The 17,127-nt window shown below is 32.7% G+C and overlaps 1 protein-coding gene across 6 annotated transcripts in view; it reads right to left on the bottom strand.

The window, feature by feature from the left end:
- EXOC6 (exocyst complex component 6) overlaps nt 1-17,127 on the bottom strand; it is a 228,740-nt gene that overhangs the window by 48,125 nt on the left and 163,488 nt on the right. For all 6 annotated transcript variants that reach the window (XM_037804144.1, XM_037804148.1, XM_037804145.1 and 3 more), the window contains one exon: nt 16,833-17,012. In XM_037804144.1, the coding sequence (XP_037660072.1) occupies nt 16,833-17,012 (180 nt within the window). The remainder of the gene's footprint in view (nt 1-16,832; nt 17,013-17,127) is intronic.

Below are 17,127 nucleotides of genomic sequence, written 5' to 3'. Positions count from 1 at the left end.
TAAAGTTTTGCTGAAAAACAACTTGTAAAGATAGAAAACCCTTAGACAAACTTCTTATATTTCAAAGTAACTTGTAAAAGAGAATCTGCTGACATATTAGATCCTTTTTGCATTACCCCAAAGCTTTTCTTTTAAGAACAATTGTGGTAAAGAGACATTTGGCTCCTAGGAAATTCCCAAAGGGTCAACCATATGCATCCTTCCATGGCACCTTCACAGTGCTGCTTTCTAGATCTATGTCTCAAAAGCAGCTTTCATCATTTACTTGTGTGTCAGTCAATATGATTTATGGACTGCATTCAACAAAGTCAAAGCATATAGAATGAGAAATATGACTACAATCTGCTAATTTGTTTTGTATTGAGCCACTTAAGAGTCAAAGACCTGATGTCAGACTGAGACCGGCAACACAATTAACCAGCCGGTGACAGATTCATCCATCCTCCCTGCCAGGCTATGCCAATCAAAGACAGCATGAGGCAACATTTGGTGAAATCAGGAAGAAAACTCATTCTCTAAGTAACCTATGTGAGACCTTGATTGACACTTTGAATTTAGCTTGCAGAACAGAGGCACTCTTTACCCAATACTCCCCTACTGCAAGCTGTGAAATACGCTTTTAATGCCAATCATAGAAACAATAAACCACAAACCACCAACCCTAAGTTTAAAAGGAATCACGAAAACTCATCTGTTTGTATGTCAAGCCAAATTTCCAAAATAATTTACTATTATAGATTGGGCTAAAGATACTGTTTCCTTTGAAACATTACAAAATGACATGGTAACAAAAACACAGCATATTTTATTAGATTATGGCTCAAAACTGTTTTGGTTTCAAAATAATGTTTTGATAGATCCATAATATAATATGAGAAATGTAAAATACTTAAAAACTAATTTGGTACATTTAAATTTTCATTTGAAGTTTCCATTTCTGTCTCACCATTCTCTTATTTCAAAGACCTAATAAAAAGGGAGATTTTATTTCAACAGTAATTATTTGAAAGGATTTTTCAATGCTGCATTCATTCTCTCAAGTACATTTAACATAAAAATGTGTTATTGAAATCACAACCATTCTTTTTGTATTGGTCTACTCTTCCTTAATAATCCCAGGAGAATCCTTTTTTCCCTTTATTTATATCCTCACAAAAGATCAATTCTGCACAATAAACTATTTTTTATTGAAGTAAAAAGAAATATATAGACTCAGAAATATTGTGCATTGTATTTATTAGTCTCTAAATTGATAACAGGTTTTTTAAAGACTATGTAATTCATGTCAGAAAAAAGTGAAAACTTAAATAAAATCATGGACAATTTGACTATCCTAACGGTAACCAAACTTATTAATTCTGATTCTGTATGGCTTTATTAAGTTATTTAAATTAAAGCAGTAAAAATTACTATTTTGTATAAACTCACTGCCTCTCAGTTTGCTACATAAATTTCAGCCATAAGACTGTGAAACAGTCTTTACAGAGGAAAGGCAAAAGAAAAAGGAAAGTATTCTGGTAAATTGACAGGTCTTCTAAAGAACCACAATTTATGGCCTTTAAAAATATATACAGACTTAGAGTAAGGGCTTTCTTCAAATGTGGAATAAACAGTAAAATTAGAAATAAAAAATCCCTAACTATGAAAAGAGATGCCTAGTTGAAAAGTACGCATCTTTTTTCAAGAAATCTATTATTCATCCTTCTATTTTATATACAACCACCAATCCAAAGTCTTACTATATGAAACTATATCTTGCTCAAATGTAAAGCATGTCATTAAATCAGGAAAATCAGGATAACAGGACACCTAAAACAATGAAAATTTCCCCAAGATGGTTGCACAAATGCACAAAGCTTCTTCTACCTAACAAGATAGATTTTAGTCCATTTTCTGGCTGAACAATATGTAACACTGAAATGTATAATACCGCAATGTCTCAGAGTCCCAAGAACATAGAATGGATGAGTTATAAAGATTTAATTATCAAGATGAATTTCCTTTATTAAAGAGTTTTAATAACTTTAACTCTACCTTGAAGACAGATTTTTGAAATTATGCCAAAAAATTAATAGGTCTTTCAAAATATACCCATCTAATATTCCCAGCATTCCCCAAAATACTTTTATACATCCACATTCCTCTTATAGTCTCTTTCTGTCACCATCTAACTACCTCTAGCCCACATCAGTAACCATAATCTGTACAGTCAACTCTGAATCCCCATTCTCCCCTCCAAGGCTTTTTCTCCTAACAATTCCCAGTCATAAGGATATGACAACATAAATACTTGCTCTTGAGACACACACATAAACACATACACACACACAGAGATTAAAAAGAACATAATTGACGTAGAGTTTAAAAGAAAAAAAAAAAAAGTCCCCAAACCAGGAAAACTTCAGGTACACCTGCAATATATTTCCCTCAAAACTTCCTTATTCCAACTGCAGGACTCATCAATCTTTGGTAGTCTTTTTTTAAAACAATCTTTTGGCCTTAGATGGCATGTAGTATTTTCTGTAAGTAGCATTACTGCTGTCATGGCATTCATAGCAGAAAGAGAATGTGAGTACAAGGAGGGAAGTAAAAGTCCAGAAGAAATCAAGGTTTTGAAGAAATACCTCTGCTTCTAAGCTATGGATTACAGCAGAAGTCTAATGGGATAAAATGGTGGATGTTGTATGCACTATTGCTCATAATAAGAAGAGAAAGCTGATTTGTGATGCATAGGAACTGACTGGGAATATTTTAATTCTTAAATCTACTTGATAACATTAAACTGGACAGCTAGGCATATGCCTAAATAGGAAAGTGATAAAATACTAAGGTCCTATAATTCTTCTCACTTGGCAAATGTAAGAAAAGCAAGAGGCTGTACTTTTCCCTGTGGTGATTCTGAGTACTAAGGCTGAGCCAGAGAATTAAGATTGAAAAATTGAAGCAGCCCAGAAACTCTTAATTAATGAAGCAGCTTTGTAATGCAGAACCATATCTTCATTTCTTTATGTGACCCTCCAGCTCAAAGTATCAGTATATATTAAAACAAAAGAAAAACCACAGAAAGTGATTTTTTTTCCTAGAGACAACTGTGCACATGACATTCAACAGTATTCTGAGAGTGAAGAGTTAAGTGCTTACAGACATCTACATTAGACTTTTGCCAACCTCTCCCCTCTTGCTTCCAAAGAACTGACAGAAGCTTTTAATATCAATACTACCATCTACTACCTTGATTTTCACAAGAAACAGAAAGATTTACAACACGAAGCTTTTCTACACGCATAAAGTCTCTTGAATGAAAGGAAAGGAGGCGATCAGTATCTTGGCCTGTTGTATTTTCTGTTATTTACACCTGACCTGCAAACATCCTGTAAATATGAATGCACCAAAGTGTTCCACCTCTCCCATTAACTCCACTCTGATGCTTTTCCATCCCTGTTCCCTCTATAAAGGAATGGAAAGTAAGAGTCTCTTGGCATCAGCAGATCATGGCTTACAGAGGAAAGTTCTGACTGCAATATCTTTCCCAACCATTTCCTTTCTTCCTCTTCAGGGGACCTGAAGTTTTTTTTTTTTTTTTTTTGCTGTCCTTTCCTGCTCACCATAAAAGGTAATTCCAACTCAGACAATCGCTTAAAACATATTTTAGTCTTTTTCTGCTTTCCCCATTTCAACTTTTGCACAGTTAACTCAGCAAAATAAGAAGCATCTTCTATTTTTTTTCTATTTTTCTCTTCCTATTGTGCAATACAGGTCAAAGGAAAAGATACATTTGCATTTCTAGAACGTTACCATTCCCGCCTGTAAAAACTCAAATAACTTTCTAAACACAGATCCTCTATGCCATCAGGTAGTAAAACTTTCTAGATCAATGACCTAGTCTATTTCATCTATACCTCTGTTAGAATGAAATTACATGATATATGTAAGTGTGCATATGTATGTATGTATACAAACACATATACACACACACACACACACACACATACACATTTAGTCTATACACTGACAAGAGTCCATTTTAATTATTTCCATTTACATCTCTCTGGTCTGTTACTTATAGATCAGGTTTTAAAAGTTCTCTGCTAATCCACTGGCTTCTGACTAAAACTTACATTGCTATTTCCTTCTAAAAGCCCTTCTATTACTACTGTTTCTTGTAATTAAGCCCACAAGGGGTAGTGTACACTAAAATTGCTCTAATCAAGAGCAATTCAAAATATTGTTTTCTAACAACCTTGATGGCAAGACAATATTTAAATAAGTTACGCCATATACACATACAAAATTATGAAATTATAACATATAATTGTAACTTATGAAATTAAATTCTTACCAAGATTAGCTAGCATTTAGCTAATAAAGACACTGACTTAAAACATGCATAAAAGGATTTAAAGTCATACAAGTATGTTCATTTTCAATTAAGAAGCAAGATTCCTTTTTTTTCAATTACCTTCTAACAATGAAATCAATTTTTTAAATGGCATTAAGTAAAAGCTTAGTAAGAAAATATGAACTCTATTCCTAATAGTGAGCTTTGATTGTTTTCAACTTTTTCATTTCCATTTTCTCTCAAAGTTCTTCAGTTCTCTCCAATGTAATGATATGCTTTCAATAACTGGTTTGTTCTTTTTTTGGGGGGGAGGGGAGGGGGGTTTGTTTTTGTTGATTACTGGGTACTTGCAATTGACTCATTATAAAGTATGAAAATGGATATCAAAACATGTTTTAGAAATACCTCATTTTTTCCCCTAGGAAGAACTATCCCATATGAGTGATTTTTTTCGAAATACTGGAATTCAAATGACAAAGTTTTTCAGATTTCTCATGCAGATTCATCTAAAACTGGTCCCCAAATAAGTTCCTGCCTTCTTAAATAGAAAACAATAAGCAATTTGAGCTTTGTTGGATAGCAGAGTAATCATCACTCCTGAGCATCACACCTGTATTTTCAATATGTATACGGTTTTTGATTTGAAGGAAACCAGTTAGAAAGTTAATATGCATTTAATAATTACTATATTAAACGAGTACAAAGGCCGAGTGAAAACCTGAGGGTCTCTTCACTGGAACAAAGTACTTGTCTCCTTAGTGCTGGGAATCTGCAACAGTTATTTGGGTACTACAGGGCCTTTTATTTTGTTTTAGTCACTATTGAATTTATAGTTGTGCTAGAGAGTTGTGGTTTGAATTACTGCACTCTTCTTTAATGGGTGTGTATAAACAATGAGTAGAGTAAGCATACAAATATTTCTAGCCAGTATTGATATCATCTTTTCTAGATAACTTTCGAATAGACATTTTCCAGATTTCTGTCTGAGAATAACAGACCTCAAACTAGAAAGTATTCTATATTTGAAAAATAAGTTTCTTGATTAGAAAATTCTGATTTTTTTGCAGTGTACTTTCTATGCTCTAAAGAAACATGAAGATGATCTTTACATAATTCTTTACCATTTCTCTCATATTAATTTTAAAAATTATCAAGCACTTATTCTGTGTAAGACATTGCATTGGGTACCATAGAAGTTAAAAGAGTAGATACAGTTTGTAATATAAATAGATTGAATTCTAGTAGGGGAAAGAAGGAAAGAATAGCTATAGTATAAGACAAAATATAAATAGAAACACAAAAGAGAGACAAAGCAGCCACATGTGGTTGAGCGGAATCAGCAAAGACTTCATGAAAGAGGCAGCACTAAAGAAGGTCTTTGGAAGAGATCCAGCAGTTTTACAGCTATAAATGAAGACAAGGTAGAAAATCCAAGATAGAACCAGGATACAATGAATATGCCAATTTAGATATTCATGAGGAATTATGGTCAGAAATATATTGGAAAGAGAAGTTGGATCACTTTTTTTGGTAGCCTGTGGAATTTTTACTTAATTCAGGAGAAAATCAAGAGCTCTGGAAGCTTCTGAACAGCAAAATAAAGATTAGACTGTGCTTTAGAGAGAAGACTCTGGCACTGGTGTGTAGGATAGACTGAAGTAAGGAGAGACTCTTGGCAGAGACCAATTAAAAGACAATCACAATAAATCAAAACTTGGAACTTCAATAACAGGAATGAAAGCAGGAAGGAGAATGTATACGTTAGAAACATTTAAATTTCGAACGCTAGATGAGTTTTTTTTAAGATAAGACATATTTATACATTCAGAAAATATTTATGAATTCTTATTCTAGCCCCCAAGAGCTCACAATTGGAGGTGGAAAGGATAAACAAATAAAGTAAAAAGCAAAATGTAATAAAGTCATAACAAATGTAAAAGCTAAGATAATTCAGAAGAGCAATAGTGAGTGGGCTGAGGTGAGAAACATTTGCACTTAGTTGTGAATAGCATTGGGTCATATTTCTACAAATGGAGTTAGGGTAAGGGCTGTACAGAAAATGTATTCAGAAAAAGGAAGTATTAATAACAACTACTATTTTTTGAGTGCATATTATATGTCAGGTACTATTCTAACTCTGTGGGAAATATACTGTCATTAACTTCATTTTACAGATAAGGAAAATACCTGCAAAGTATGTTCTGTTATAGGGTGACCAAAGACAGGTTTCCCAAAACACAGCACTCATCACAGATGCACCATAATATTAACTTTCATATTCAAACCAGAGCAGCTTGACTGCTTTGCCTAAACAATTAATACTGTCTTCAAACTTAGTTTTCCACAATGCTATAAATATATCGAAGACATTAACAAAATAATTAGTACTTAATATAAATATCTAAGCAGAGAAAAATAAGCCTGCAGGAAATTTATTATTTTCTAATATACATGCTAGCTTTAGCTTATATCTACTTACCGACATGGCTGCATGATCATTGCTGTTTGTCTGAGAAGGAAGTCAGCAAGGCAATCAAATAAAAAAACAATGTATTCTCATAACAACAGAAGCAGTTAAACAGAACAGCAAAAGAAAATACACTATAAAATAAGCAAGTTGGTTCTATGTGTGTTGCTACAATTTAACACACACTAAATGTGACTATCATTTTATTTTGAAGAATTATATGTGAGTTTTTACATCCACACTTATCAGATAAATCCTCCTCTAAACATCTCTCCAAGCTGTCTATCTAATCAAGTTGATTGTCTAGTTCAGTTAGGTCTAGAGCCAAACACTGAAATCTGAATTTTAAACAAGTATCTATTCCCCCAGGTAATCCTAACACAGGAAATAATAAAATGTCTATTTCTCCACAAATAACAGAAAATTGTACTGAATATAAGCAGAGGATAAATCACATAATCTGCTAATAAACTACTAAAGGAAAGATGGCATATTAAAATATTTTATAGTTAATTTTGTAATTGTGTATTCTCCCACAGGAAGTGAAAACAAGCCAAAATAAAATCCAAATCATTAGTTTCAATTTAAATACATATAAGCCCCTGTTGAAGTTCTGTAACAATTATATAGCCCTGGCTTATTTCTTAAAACATTGTTAAAATTTTAGAATTACCTAATTTACTTTCCAAATTTTAATCATAAAATATATATGATTTAAGGATTTTCTTAAGAAAAATATATTTATCCAGCAACATGAATTTATTCTTATTAGGTCAATGAAACTCAGTCTGTTTATTAGTGGAAGTTGAACTTCTGGTATAGCCTAAACTGAAGGTCTCCCTCCATGTGGGAAGCTGTCCTCTTCAACAAACACAATGAGTAGAGGACAAACCACAAGCAGAAAAGGAGAAAGAAGATACTCACTAGCCAGGTGGTTAACCTAATTAACCCTAGTAAACAGGGGATTTGCAGTTACATCACCCAGACAATTCATTCTTCTGGAAGATTGGACTAGACCCTAGATAATACCTAAGTCCTTGCTAGATTTAATTTCCAATAAATATTCTTTTGGATAACTACCCTACCATCACAGTTATTTTATTCAAGTATTTCTCCAAAACCTTTCAAAGTTTATATAAAGAGGTCTTCAGATGTATAAAGAGGCCACAAAATCAAGATGAAATTCAGTCAGTAAAAGTCAGTCAACAACATTTAACATGAGAACAACATGGAACACATAGGACTTATGATCACAGTTCACATCATACCATATTTACATTAGTTACTTTCAATAAATCAGATCAATATCATCATTACTGTTACATATTTTAAAAAATTAATATTATCCAAGTAAGAAAAATCAATGTATGCACTAAAATACATTCACAACTACTTATGCCACAATTTTTAAAATGCAACCATTTTATTTTCAATACAATGCTTATTGATATTATGTAAAAGGGTAATTGTACTGATTGTACTGTTGATTATGGTTCTCCTTGCAATTCTCAGTCAAATAAAAAGTCATTTAGAAAGGTGTGAATCAAAAAATAAAGAAATAAACATGTAGAGCTGGAAGAGAAAATAAGTTGTCAGAAAGAGTAAATCTGTATTTAGGCTGGGACTTCATATCTGTCTGAAAGAATGATGCTTAGAAATAAACAGTAATATATATAAGTGATCTTAGAGATAATCTATTCCAATCACTTTACTTCAAAGAGAAGAAAACAGGTGTTTAGAATCAAGACGGTACAATGAATTCATGTGTTTGCTTCCAATCCTCCTGAATTGCAAGTGAAATAAAAAGCATAGAATTACGACAAGGTACAAAATGCTTTAAAAGCAAAGAAAATTAAGGTGTTTGGGGGAATTCATCAAGGATGCTTTCTGGAAGGTAAAAAGTAGATAGAAAAAAGAAAGCCACTACCCATTGTAAGCTACCATGAATCTACAGGTGAGCTGGCAGCCAGCTGACCATTAGAAGTCTAGAGTTGGCAGGTATGAAAGAGGGTAGAAATAAGAAATGGGATGGAAAAAACAGGTAAAGTAAATTGAAGGACTCTGAAACAAATGTGCTAATGATCCTCCAATTACAGAGCATAGGCAACATCCTTAATGAAACAACTTTTGGGGAGAGTTGTGGCTTTTGGAATAAGTACAAAGACAAAAACAAAAAACAAAAAACAATAAAAGAAAAAAAAAGTCCTCCTTATTTTAGCATAAAGGTAACGGAAAAAGAGGCAGGAAAGTTACATAATTTTCGGAGCCCAGTGCAAAATGAAAATGTAGGGACCCTTGTTCAAAAATTATTAATAATTTCAAAATGGTAATAGCAGAGCACCAAACTATGCACAGGACCCTCCTAAACACGACCAATAAAGCCAGCCCTGAAGGTAGATCACAATCTCCTGGCCAGTTTCACACTTGCTCGCTCTAAAAATGAAGCCTCCTGGACAAAATACCTCACCAATGTACATAAAATCTCCAGTCAGATTCCTAGTCTGGAGAAAGGTCTATAAAGAAACAGAATCTTTATACAATAAACCCATATCAGTTCTCCTGGCCTTCTCTGTTATGAAAGAATGGAAGGCCAAGGATTATCAAACACATTGCAGCAAACAGCAGAATAAAAGAGAATGAGCAAAATAAAGAAAAAAAAAATCATATTGCAACTAACATGTGGTATAATTTTCAGTAAATAGTGGAGTGTTATAAAAAAGAATCTAGTTGGCCATAACGCTAGAAATACTCTCCTTCAAGTAGCCCAGAATTTAAGATACTAAACCCAAAAGTGAAAGGAAGAAAAAGGTAATTCTAGCATAGTATCCCTTCTTAAAGGGAACAATATTACCATAATCATAATAAAGATTAGAAAGTCAAAGCAGATTTGACTATGGTCCCCAAACAGAATGCAAATATTAATAACCCTGTTAAAGTAAAAATACAAGTGCAGTTGTCAGAAGATAACAGATGGAAGAACTAAGAGAGCAAAGGGTAAGGAGGTTAATATCTTCATCTTAAATAGAAGGAAATTAAGACAATAAAGTAGAAAGAATTCAAGAACTAGAAGTATAAGGATTTTCTATAAAGTAACAGTAAATTAGAAAAAAAAACAACGGGAATTAAAGAGGAAAGGGAGAGGGTATTATGTGTGCCTTACCTTTCATAGCAGGGAATCACTGGATATTCTCCATATTTTATTAAGATAACCACCAGAAGAAAAACAGATGGTAAGAATGGTAGTCTGGGACTAGGGGTGGGGAAAAGGCAAGGAAAGAAGCTATTTTGCACCCCAAACTTTTCTTGACAACTTGGTTTATTACCATGTATATGTGTTAATTGGAATAAAAGTAAATTAAAAATAAATCTTTATTTTTGGCTCCATGAAGTAAAACAGACATTAGCAAGTTAATCCAGAGGTTAAGTTATTTGACAATATTAACATAACTGGTTAATTGGAAGAATCAGGCCTAGAACTCAAATTTCAAAATATTCAATATAGTGTTGCATCTTCAGAAAAAAAATTTTTTGTTAGATACTATCCATTTCTATCCAATCATGTATCTTTGTTTATTATTGGATGTATTTTGTTTCTCACTTAAGGAATGCATAATATCTTTTAAAGTAATTTTTGGAAATAAAAAATGCAAATTAAAACTTCAGACTATGACTCTAAGCATAAAGAATTTACAAAGAATACTAAATTAGCACATCAATAAAACACTAATAGTCCCAAGCAATTAAGCCTAGGGAAAAAAAAAATCCTTCAAAGGAAACACCTAAAAAACAGAAACACCCAAAAAGGGAACTAGATAGACGGGGAAGTAGATAACAGGATTTAAAGATCAAAAAACACCTGTGGCAAATTTTCTACCTGGAATGTAGTTTCTATTATAATATTTTAAATTTTATTACTGGATTTATGCTCTGGTTTCTTTTCTGAAATAATAAAATGTAGATAATTTCCCCTCAACAGTGTGATTTTAAAAATTATGCTATATAAATAATAAAAACCTTGATTTCCATGGTCCACCTACTCTTGTCATGGCTACCAAAGTGACATCACTGAATGCAGTTAGGAAAAGAAGTGCATAATCTGCTGTCACCACATATATTTCCTGATATATTCCTTGAGGCCATTTTCTCTTAGTTGGAAGGCATCTTTAATATTACAGTAAAAGATATTGGGAGGAATGTTTCTATTAAAAGAACTTTTTTATGAACAGCTTTTCAAGCATCTTTTATTTAACATATATACTTATAAAAAGATACACCTATAACCAGATAATGATTTTCTTGAAAAATACCAAATCATATTAACATATAATTAGAGAGCCAAAACCCAAAGACAAATTCATTATTCCTAAAATCATGTCAGCTTTTTTTTCATTGGTCACTAGCCTACTTCCATTAATGAAGAAAATAAAAAGTTGGGTATATTTGAAAGCAGAGGGGAAATGATATCTTTCTGGGAAGAAAATACTCTGATAATTAAAATTCAAATAAATTAATAGATTAGTCTATTAATTTAACATTTCTAGAATAGTAGCAAATATAATCAGAGAACATTATACTATGGCTAAAGATAAAACAATGGAGAGTTACTTGAAAGGAGGAAATATGAGCAAACTGATCATTCAGGATCTTCTACTACTTACTGTAAAAGATAAACATTTGGATAAATTGGGTCCCTTTTCGTGAATAAACACATGAAGAAATTTAAAATTTACTATCATTTACTTTAATTCTCTAGTGGCTATAAAACAATAAAATGCCTTTATTAAAATGAACACATGATTAGCATTTATAAAAAGGGGAAATGTTAACTATTCTTTCCAGAAATAGAATGGTATTAGGGCTTTAGACAGTATAGTCACAGTGAAATATTACTAGTTTCATTTGGCAGTCATGAAGACTAACTAGATATATTCAAGCTGCTCAACAGCTTCTACTTATATTCATGCAAGTGAATGAATGCTTTAATGCTTTTAAAAATTCTTTTGGTTTTAAATTTTCTAGCTAATATAAAATCTTTTAAAGATTAAACAAAAGTTTCCTTACAAACTAAGCTTAAAGTAAGTATCATAAATGTATAGACGGTAACTTGCAGAACATATACCAAAATGTTAACAGTGGTATGCCTTTGATAAGATAAGGTGATTTTTATTTTCTTCTTTATACTTAGCTGTATTTTCTAACTGTTGGGAAAAAAATTATTATGAAGAGTGTGGCTTACACAATGAAAATGGTAAAAATTGCTGATTTCCAATGGTACTAATTTAGGGATAATATAAAATTTATTTCAAATATTAATCAGAACTCAACTGGTATTAGCTAGTGCCTAACCCTTAGCCATTGTAAGCACTGTATATATGCTATAATTATTCAAATGAATGTGCTTTACAGTGAATGCCTTTCACAATTAATAAAGAACTTTAAAAATGCCTGTAAAAATAAAAAGGCTGTATTAATGCAAAGCTATGGAACTCAAAGCTAAATAATAAAACGCTTAAAATGTAGCTATAAATAAAACAAGTAAAAAAGTGAAAATACATTAAAATGAAACTAGTACTATAAAGGGTCTTAAAACAATAACAAAGGAAGAAGACAGAAGAAAAGGCAAAACTAACATAAGAGTACCTACTGCAAGCAAAGCACCCTGTCAGGCAACTTTCTACACACTATTTTAACTCATCCAATAGTACCTGGAGAACAATGAATTATGCCCATTTTGTAGAAGGGAAGAGACTCAAAGAGGTTAACAGCTTGCCAAGATCCCATAGCTATTTAGTTACGAATACAAGGTTCAAACGTAAGTCTAACTCTAGAGCCCATCCTATGCACGCCTCACTTCAGCACCCTGGCCCACAGGAACTGTAAAAGATAAATGGGCTTACCTCTAATTGAGTTGTAAAAAGGCAAGTTCCCTTGAGGTAGATAATATAATATAGCAGGAAAGTTTAACATTTTGGGTAGTGGAGAAATACCTGTCATTACTATAAACACTGTCTGTTTAGCCTGTGTTAATTCCTATGGCCATAAAAGAGCCTGGCTTCTCTGCTAGAGCATAGGAAAATGAAGATGAATAGGTAACTTCATCTAGAGGCTAGGAAGCTCTTTACTTTTCTACCTGTGAATAGGTTTGCACTGGATGACTCTTAAGTGGAAGAGGTGAGGCAAGTAATATACTAATTCTCTCACTCATCCAACTTTGGAGATAAGAGGCATTTAAAGTGGGCATTACTGGTGGTGTTCTAAGTCCTACAATTTTCTACTGTTACCACAATCTAGCAGAAAAGTGAAAATGACCGAGTTCTTTCCCTAGGCTCCATCAAAACCATTATTATACCTCACTAAAATTAAAAATTTTTGTACATCAAAAGACTTTATCATGAAAGTAAAAAGTCAACCTACAGAATGGGAGCAAATATTTGGAAACTACATATCTGATAAGAGTTTAACATCCAGAATATATAAAGAAATCCTACAACTCAACAACAAAAAGACAGACAACACAATTAAAAAATGGGCAAAAGACTTGAATAGACATTTTTCCAAAGAAGATACACAAATGGCCAAAAGCACATGAAAAGATGCTCAACATCATTAGCCAATAGGGAAATGCAAATCAAAACCACAACGAGATACCATTTCACAACTACTAGAATGGCTAATATTAAAAAAACTGAAAAAATTACAAGTTAGAGAGCAATGTAAAATGGTGCAGCTGCTGTGGAAGACAGTTGGTAGTTCCTCAGAAAGTTAAATATAGAATTACTATTTGACCTGGCAAATATTATTCTAGGTATATACCCCAAAGAATCAAAAGCAGGGACTCAAGCAGATATTTGCACACCAATGTTCTTGCAGCATTATTCACAAATGCCAAAAGATGGAAGTAACCCAAGTTTCCACCAACTGAAGAATGGATAAACAAACATTGGTCAACCTTTTAGATATCACACTGATTGAAATAAGCCACACAGAAAAGGACAAATCTTGCTGATATGGAATAATAAGAAGCAAATTAATAAAGCCAGAAACCAGAATTTAGGTTACCAGGGGCCAGGGCAAGAGTACGGAATGGAAAATTAATGCTTAAATTGTACAGACTTTCTATTTGGAGTTATGGGAAAGTTTTGGTAATGGATAGTCGTGATGGTAGCACAACACTGTGAATATAACTAATGGCACTGAAATATGTATTTGATTGCATTAAATGGGGGAAATTTTAGGTAGTATATATGTTACTAAAAAAAAAAATTAATAAAACAAACCTTAGAACACAATGAACCCTTACATAAACCATGGACTATAGTTAACAGTACAATTATAAGAATTAAAAGTCTTTCCTTAATTGAAGCAAATGTACCACGCTAAGGCATGGTATTAATAATGGGGGGGGGGTATGGGAACTTTGTATTTTCTGCATGATTTTATGTAAGCCCAGAACTTCTTTAATAAAAAATTAAAAGAAAATAGCCATAATTATCCATTAACCTCTACTCTTCTCATACCCTATGAGCAAAGAACAAAATTCTATTAGATAGATTGTAATTTTTATGGAACCAATGGAACTTTCACTGGGCAATGTGGTCAGTGACTAGATATCATGACATTACTGGATCTAGAAAATGTTCACTGCAAATATGCAGTGAAGCTAAAAATGGAGATTTTAATCTATATGTATTCAAATCTAAGTATTTCAGAGTTCCCACTGACTTTAACTCACCCCACTGTTCCTTAACACTAACGAAACCAAGGACTGGGTATGGGGCCTATACAAGACCACTATTCAGATCCTTGTGTCTATAGGTGAGGCAGCTAATTCTTCTTAGGCCGACTGACTTGGGACTAAATATGGTAAATAAAATATATTTATTTATTTGGGTCCACGAGTAACCTGAAACCAAGGAATCAGATTTTAAGCTAAAAACATTTGAATAAAAATGGTAGCTTATATAATATGATATTTTATTTAGAAAAATAATATGTTCTTTGCTTGAAAGAAAGCAATCTAGTCATGATTTCAGGGTTTCAAAGAATTAATACATTAAGCCAGACAAATAAATGGGTGTTTTTGAATACTGATCTCTCCTTGCTCCCTGGGATGGGATATCCTAACCTGGAAGTTATCAAAGGCAGAAAAGCTTCATGGAAAAAAGGGAAAACTGAACTGCTGTAAGGCAGAAGGGCTCCAGGACTCAATATTTTAATGAAAAAGGGGCCACTGAGTGAGGGAGAGCAGTTGGGCAAAATAGTCACTGGGAAGAAATTCTGCACAAAAACACACAGAACAGCCCAGCACTCCTAGAGAAGGAACAGAGGAAAGGAAATCTTCTCCTGGAAGTGAAACAACTACATATAAAAGGGCAATCTTTAAAGTAGCACTGCTTGTCCAGGACAAGAAACAGGTGCAGACCTGAGAAACTCAGAACAGTTAAACACAGGCTGCTCTAAAGGTGCAGTATAAGCTGGCCCATGCATTGAAAAAGAGCCTTAACACACAGACAATCTAAAGTAAAATCCTAGGCAAGAGGGAGAAATTGACTTTCAGAGTTAGCACATCAAAATAATCAGATGCCCAGACACTAGCAAAAAAAAAAAAAAAAAAAAAAAAAAAATCACAAGTCATACTAAAAAACAGGAAGATACAGCTCATTCCAGGGAACAAATTAAAACTTCAAAGGAAACACAGACTAGAACCACTAATCAAAGAAATATGAACAAATCTCCTAAATAAATTCAAGGAGTTGAAGGAAAATATGGATAGAAATAACCTAAATATGGATACAGAGCTAAAGGATATTAAAAAAGACAATGTGTGCCCAAAAAGAATTAGAAAGTTTAAAAAGAAAGACAACAGAATTTATGGGGATGAAAACACAATAATGGAGATTAAAAATACACTACAGGGATATAACAGCAGATCTCAACAGGCAGAAGAAACAATCAACAAACAAGAAGATAGGATAATTGAAATCATAAGTCAGAAGAACAGATAGAGAAAAGAATACAAAAAATGAGGAGTCCAAGAGAACTGCATTACAGCATGAAGCGCACCAGTACACACATCATGGGAGTCCCAGAGGAGAAGAGAAGGGACAGAAAAAATGTTTGAGGAAATAATGGTCAAAAATCTCCCAACTCTTATGAAAGACATAAATATACATGTCCAAGAAGAAAGGATAAGGAGAATAATATATATATTTGGTTCGAATAAAGGAGAGGGCTGGTGGCAGTTGGGTAGGTTCTAGATTAAATATTTAGTTTCTGTGTTCAGCTTTATCTTATCATGGAGTGAAGAAATCAATAAAATTTCTTTCTATTTTGTTTGTACAAAAACTACCCTGTTCATGTTTAACAGTATTTCTATTATTTCTGAATATACCTAATAAGAAATCATGTCCATTCCACCATAATCTCCAGCCCCTGCATTCCTCATCTGAAGAACCCAGTGTTTCAGCCTATCCACACTCAAACGTTCTTTGCTATAACCTTTTTTTTTTCAAAGTATCATCAACAAACTGTTCAAAATATACATGCACTACGGCTATGTACCATGATAGAATAATGCTCCTATTTTACTTTTAATCTCTTGCCAAAAAATATGCAATAATTTCTTGGCCCTTTCTAACTGAAAAAGCTTTTGATTATTTTGACTTTTATAAATACTACTACTACTAGAGTTTATTTCTATTTGAGTCCACACTACTAATTTCAAGATTTATTATTTTGCTTTGCTGTGTTTTTTGGTAGGAAGAGTGTTACAGTTATTTTGGCTAAAAAGTAAAATGAATTAAAACCTTTAAAACAAAATAAATAAACAAAAGTAAATATTAAGAAAAAAAATAAAACAATTGGCTAAGTTACGATTCTCTACATACTGATTTCTAATAATGGAAAAGGAAATATGTGCATGAGGAAATTATTTGAAACAAGTAAACCACAAACTAAAGTTGAATTCTAAAATATATTTTAATAAGCAAAATTATAATGTAACTTCTTGACATTTTTTATACTTACAGGCAAATGAGTAAATACTTGAAAGATGCTTCTCAAAAAATTAATAAGATCTATTAAATAACCACTAGCTCTTCCATCTGGCTCAGACATTGTCCAATCATAATCAGCAAGCTGAACAAATTCATCAATTTTTTGATTAAGTTTGGTATATATTTCTCCTTCTGCTGCATGTCGGGCATCCTGACGGGACAAAATAACACAACAAAAAATAAGAAACAATTATAGAAGCAGATAGTAAACAAGTTTTCTTAAAATTCTAAATTTTAGTTTATATTTTCCTTTGGTCTAATATTTT

Source organism: Choloepus didactylus, chromosome 15 (genome assembly GCF_015220235.1).
Source record: "Choloepus didactylus isolate mChoDid1 chromosome 15, mChoDid1.pri, whole genome shotgun sequence".
In the NCBI taxonomy this organism is placed as follows: domain Eukaryota; kingdom Metazoa; phylum Chordata; class Mammalia; order Pilosa; family Megalonychidae; genus Choloepus; species Choloepus didactylus.
This window is presented reverse-complemented; position numbering and strand designations above follow the sequence as displayed.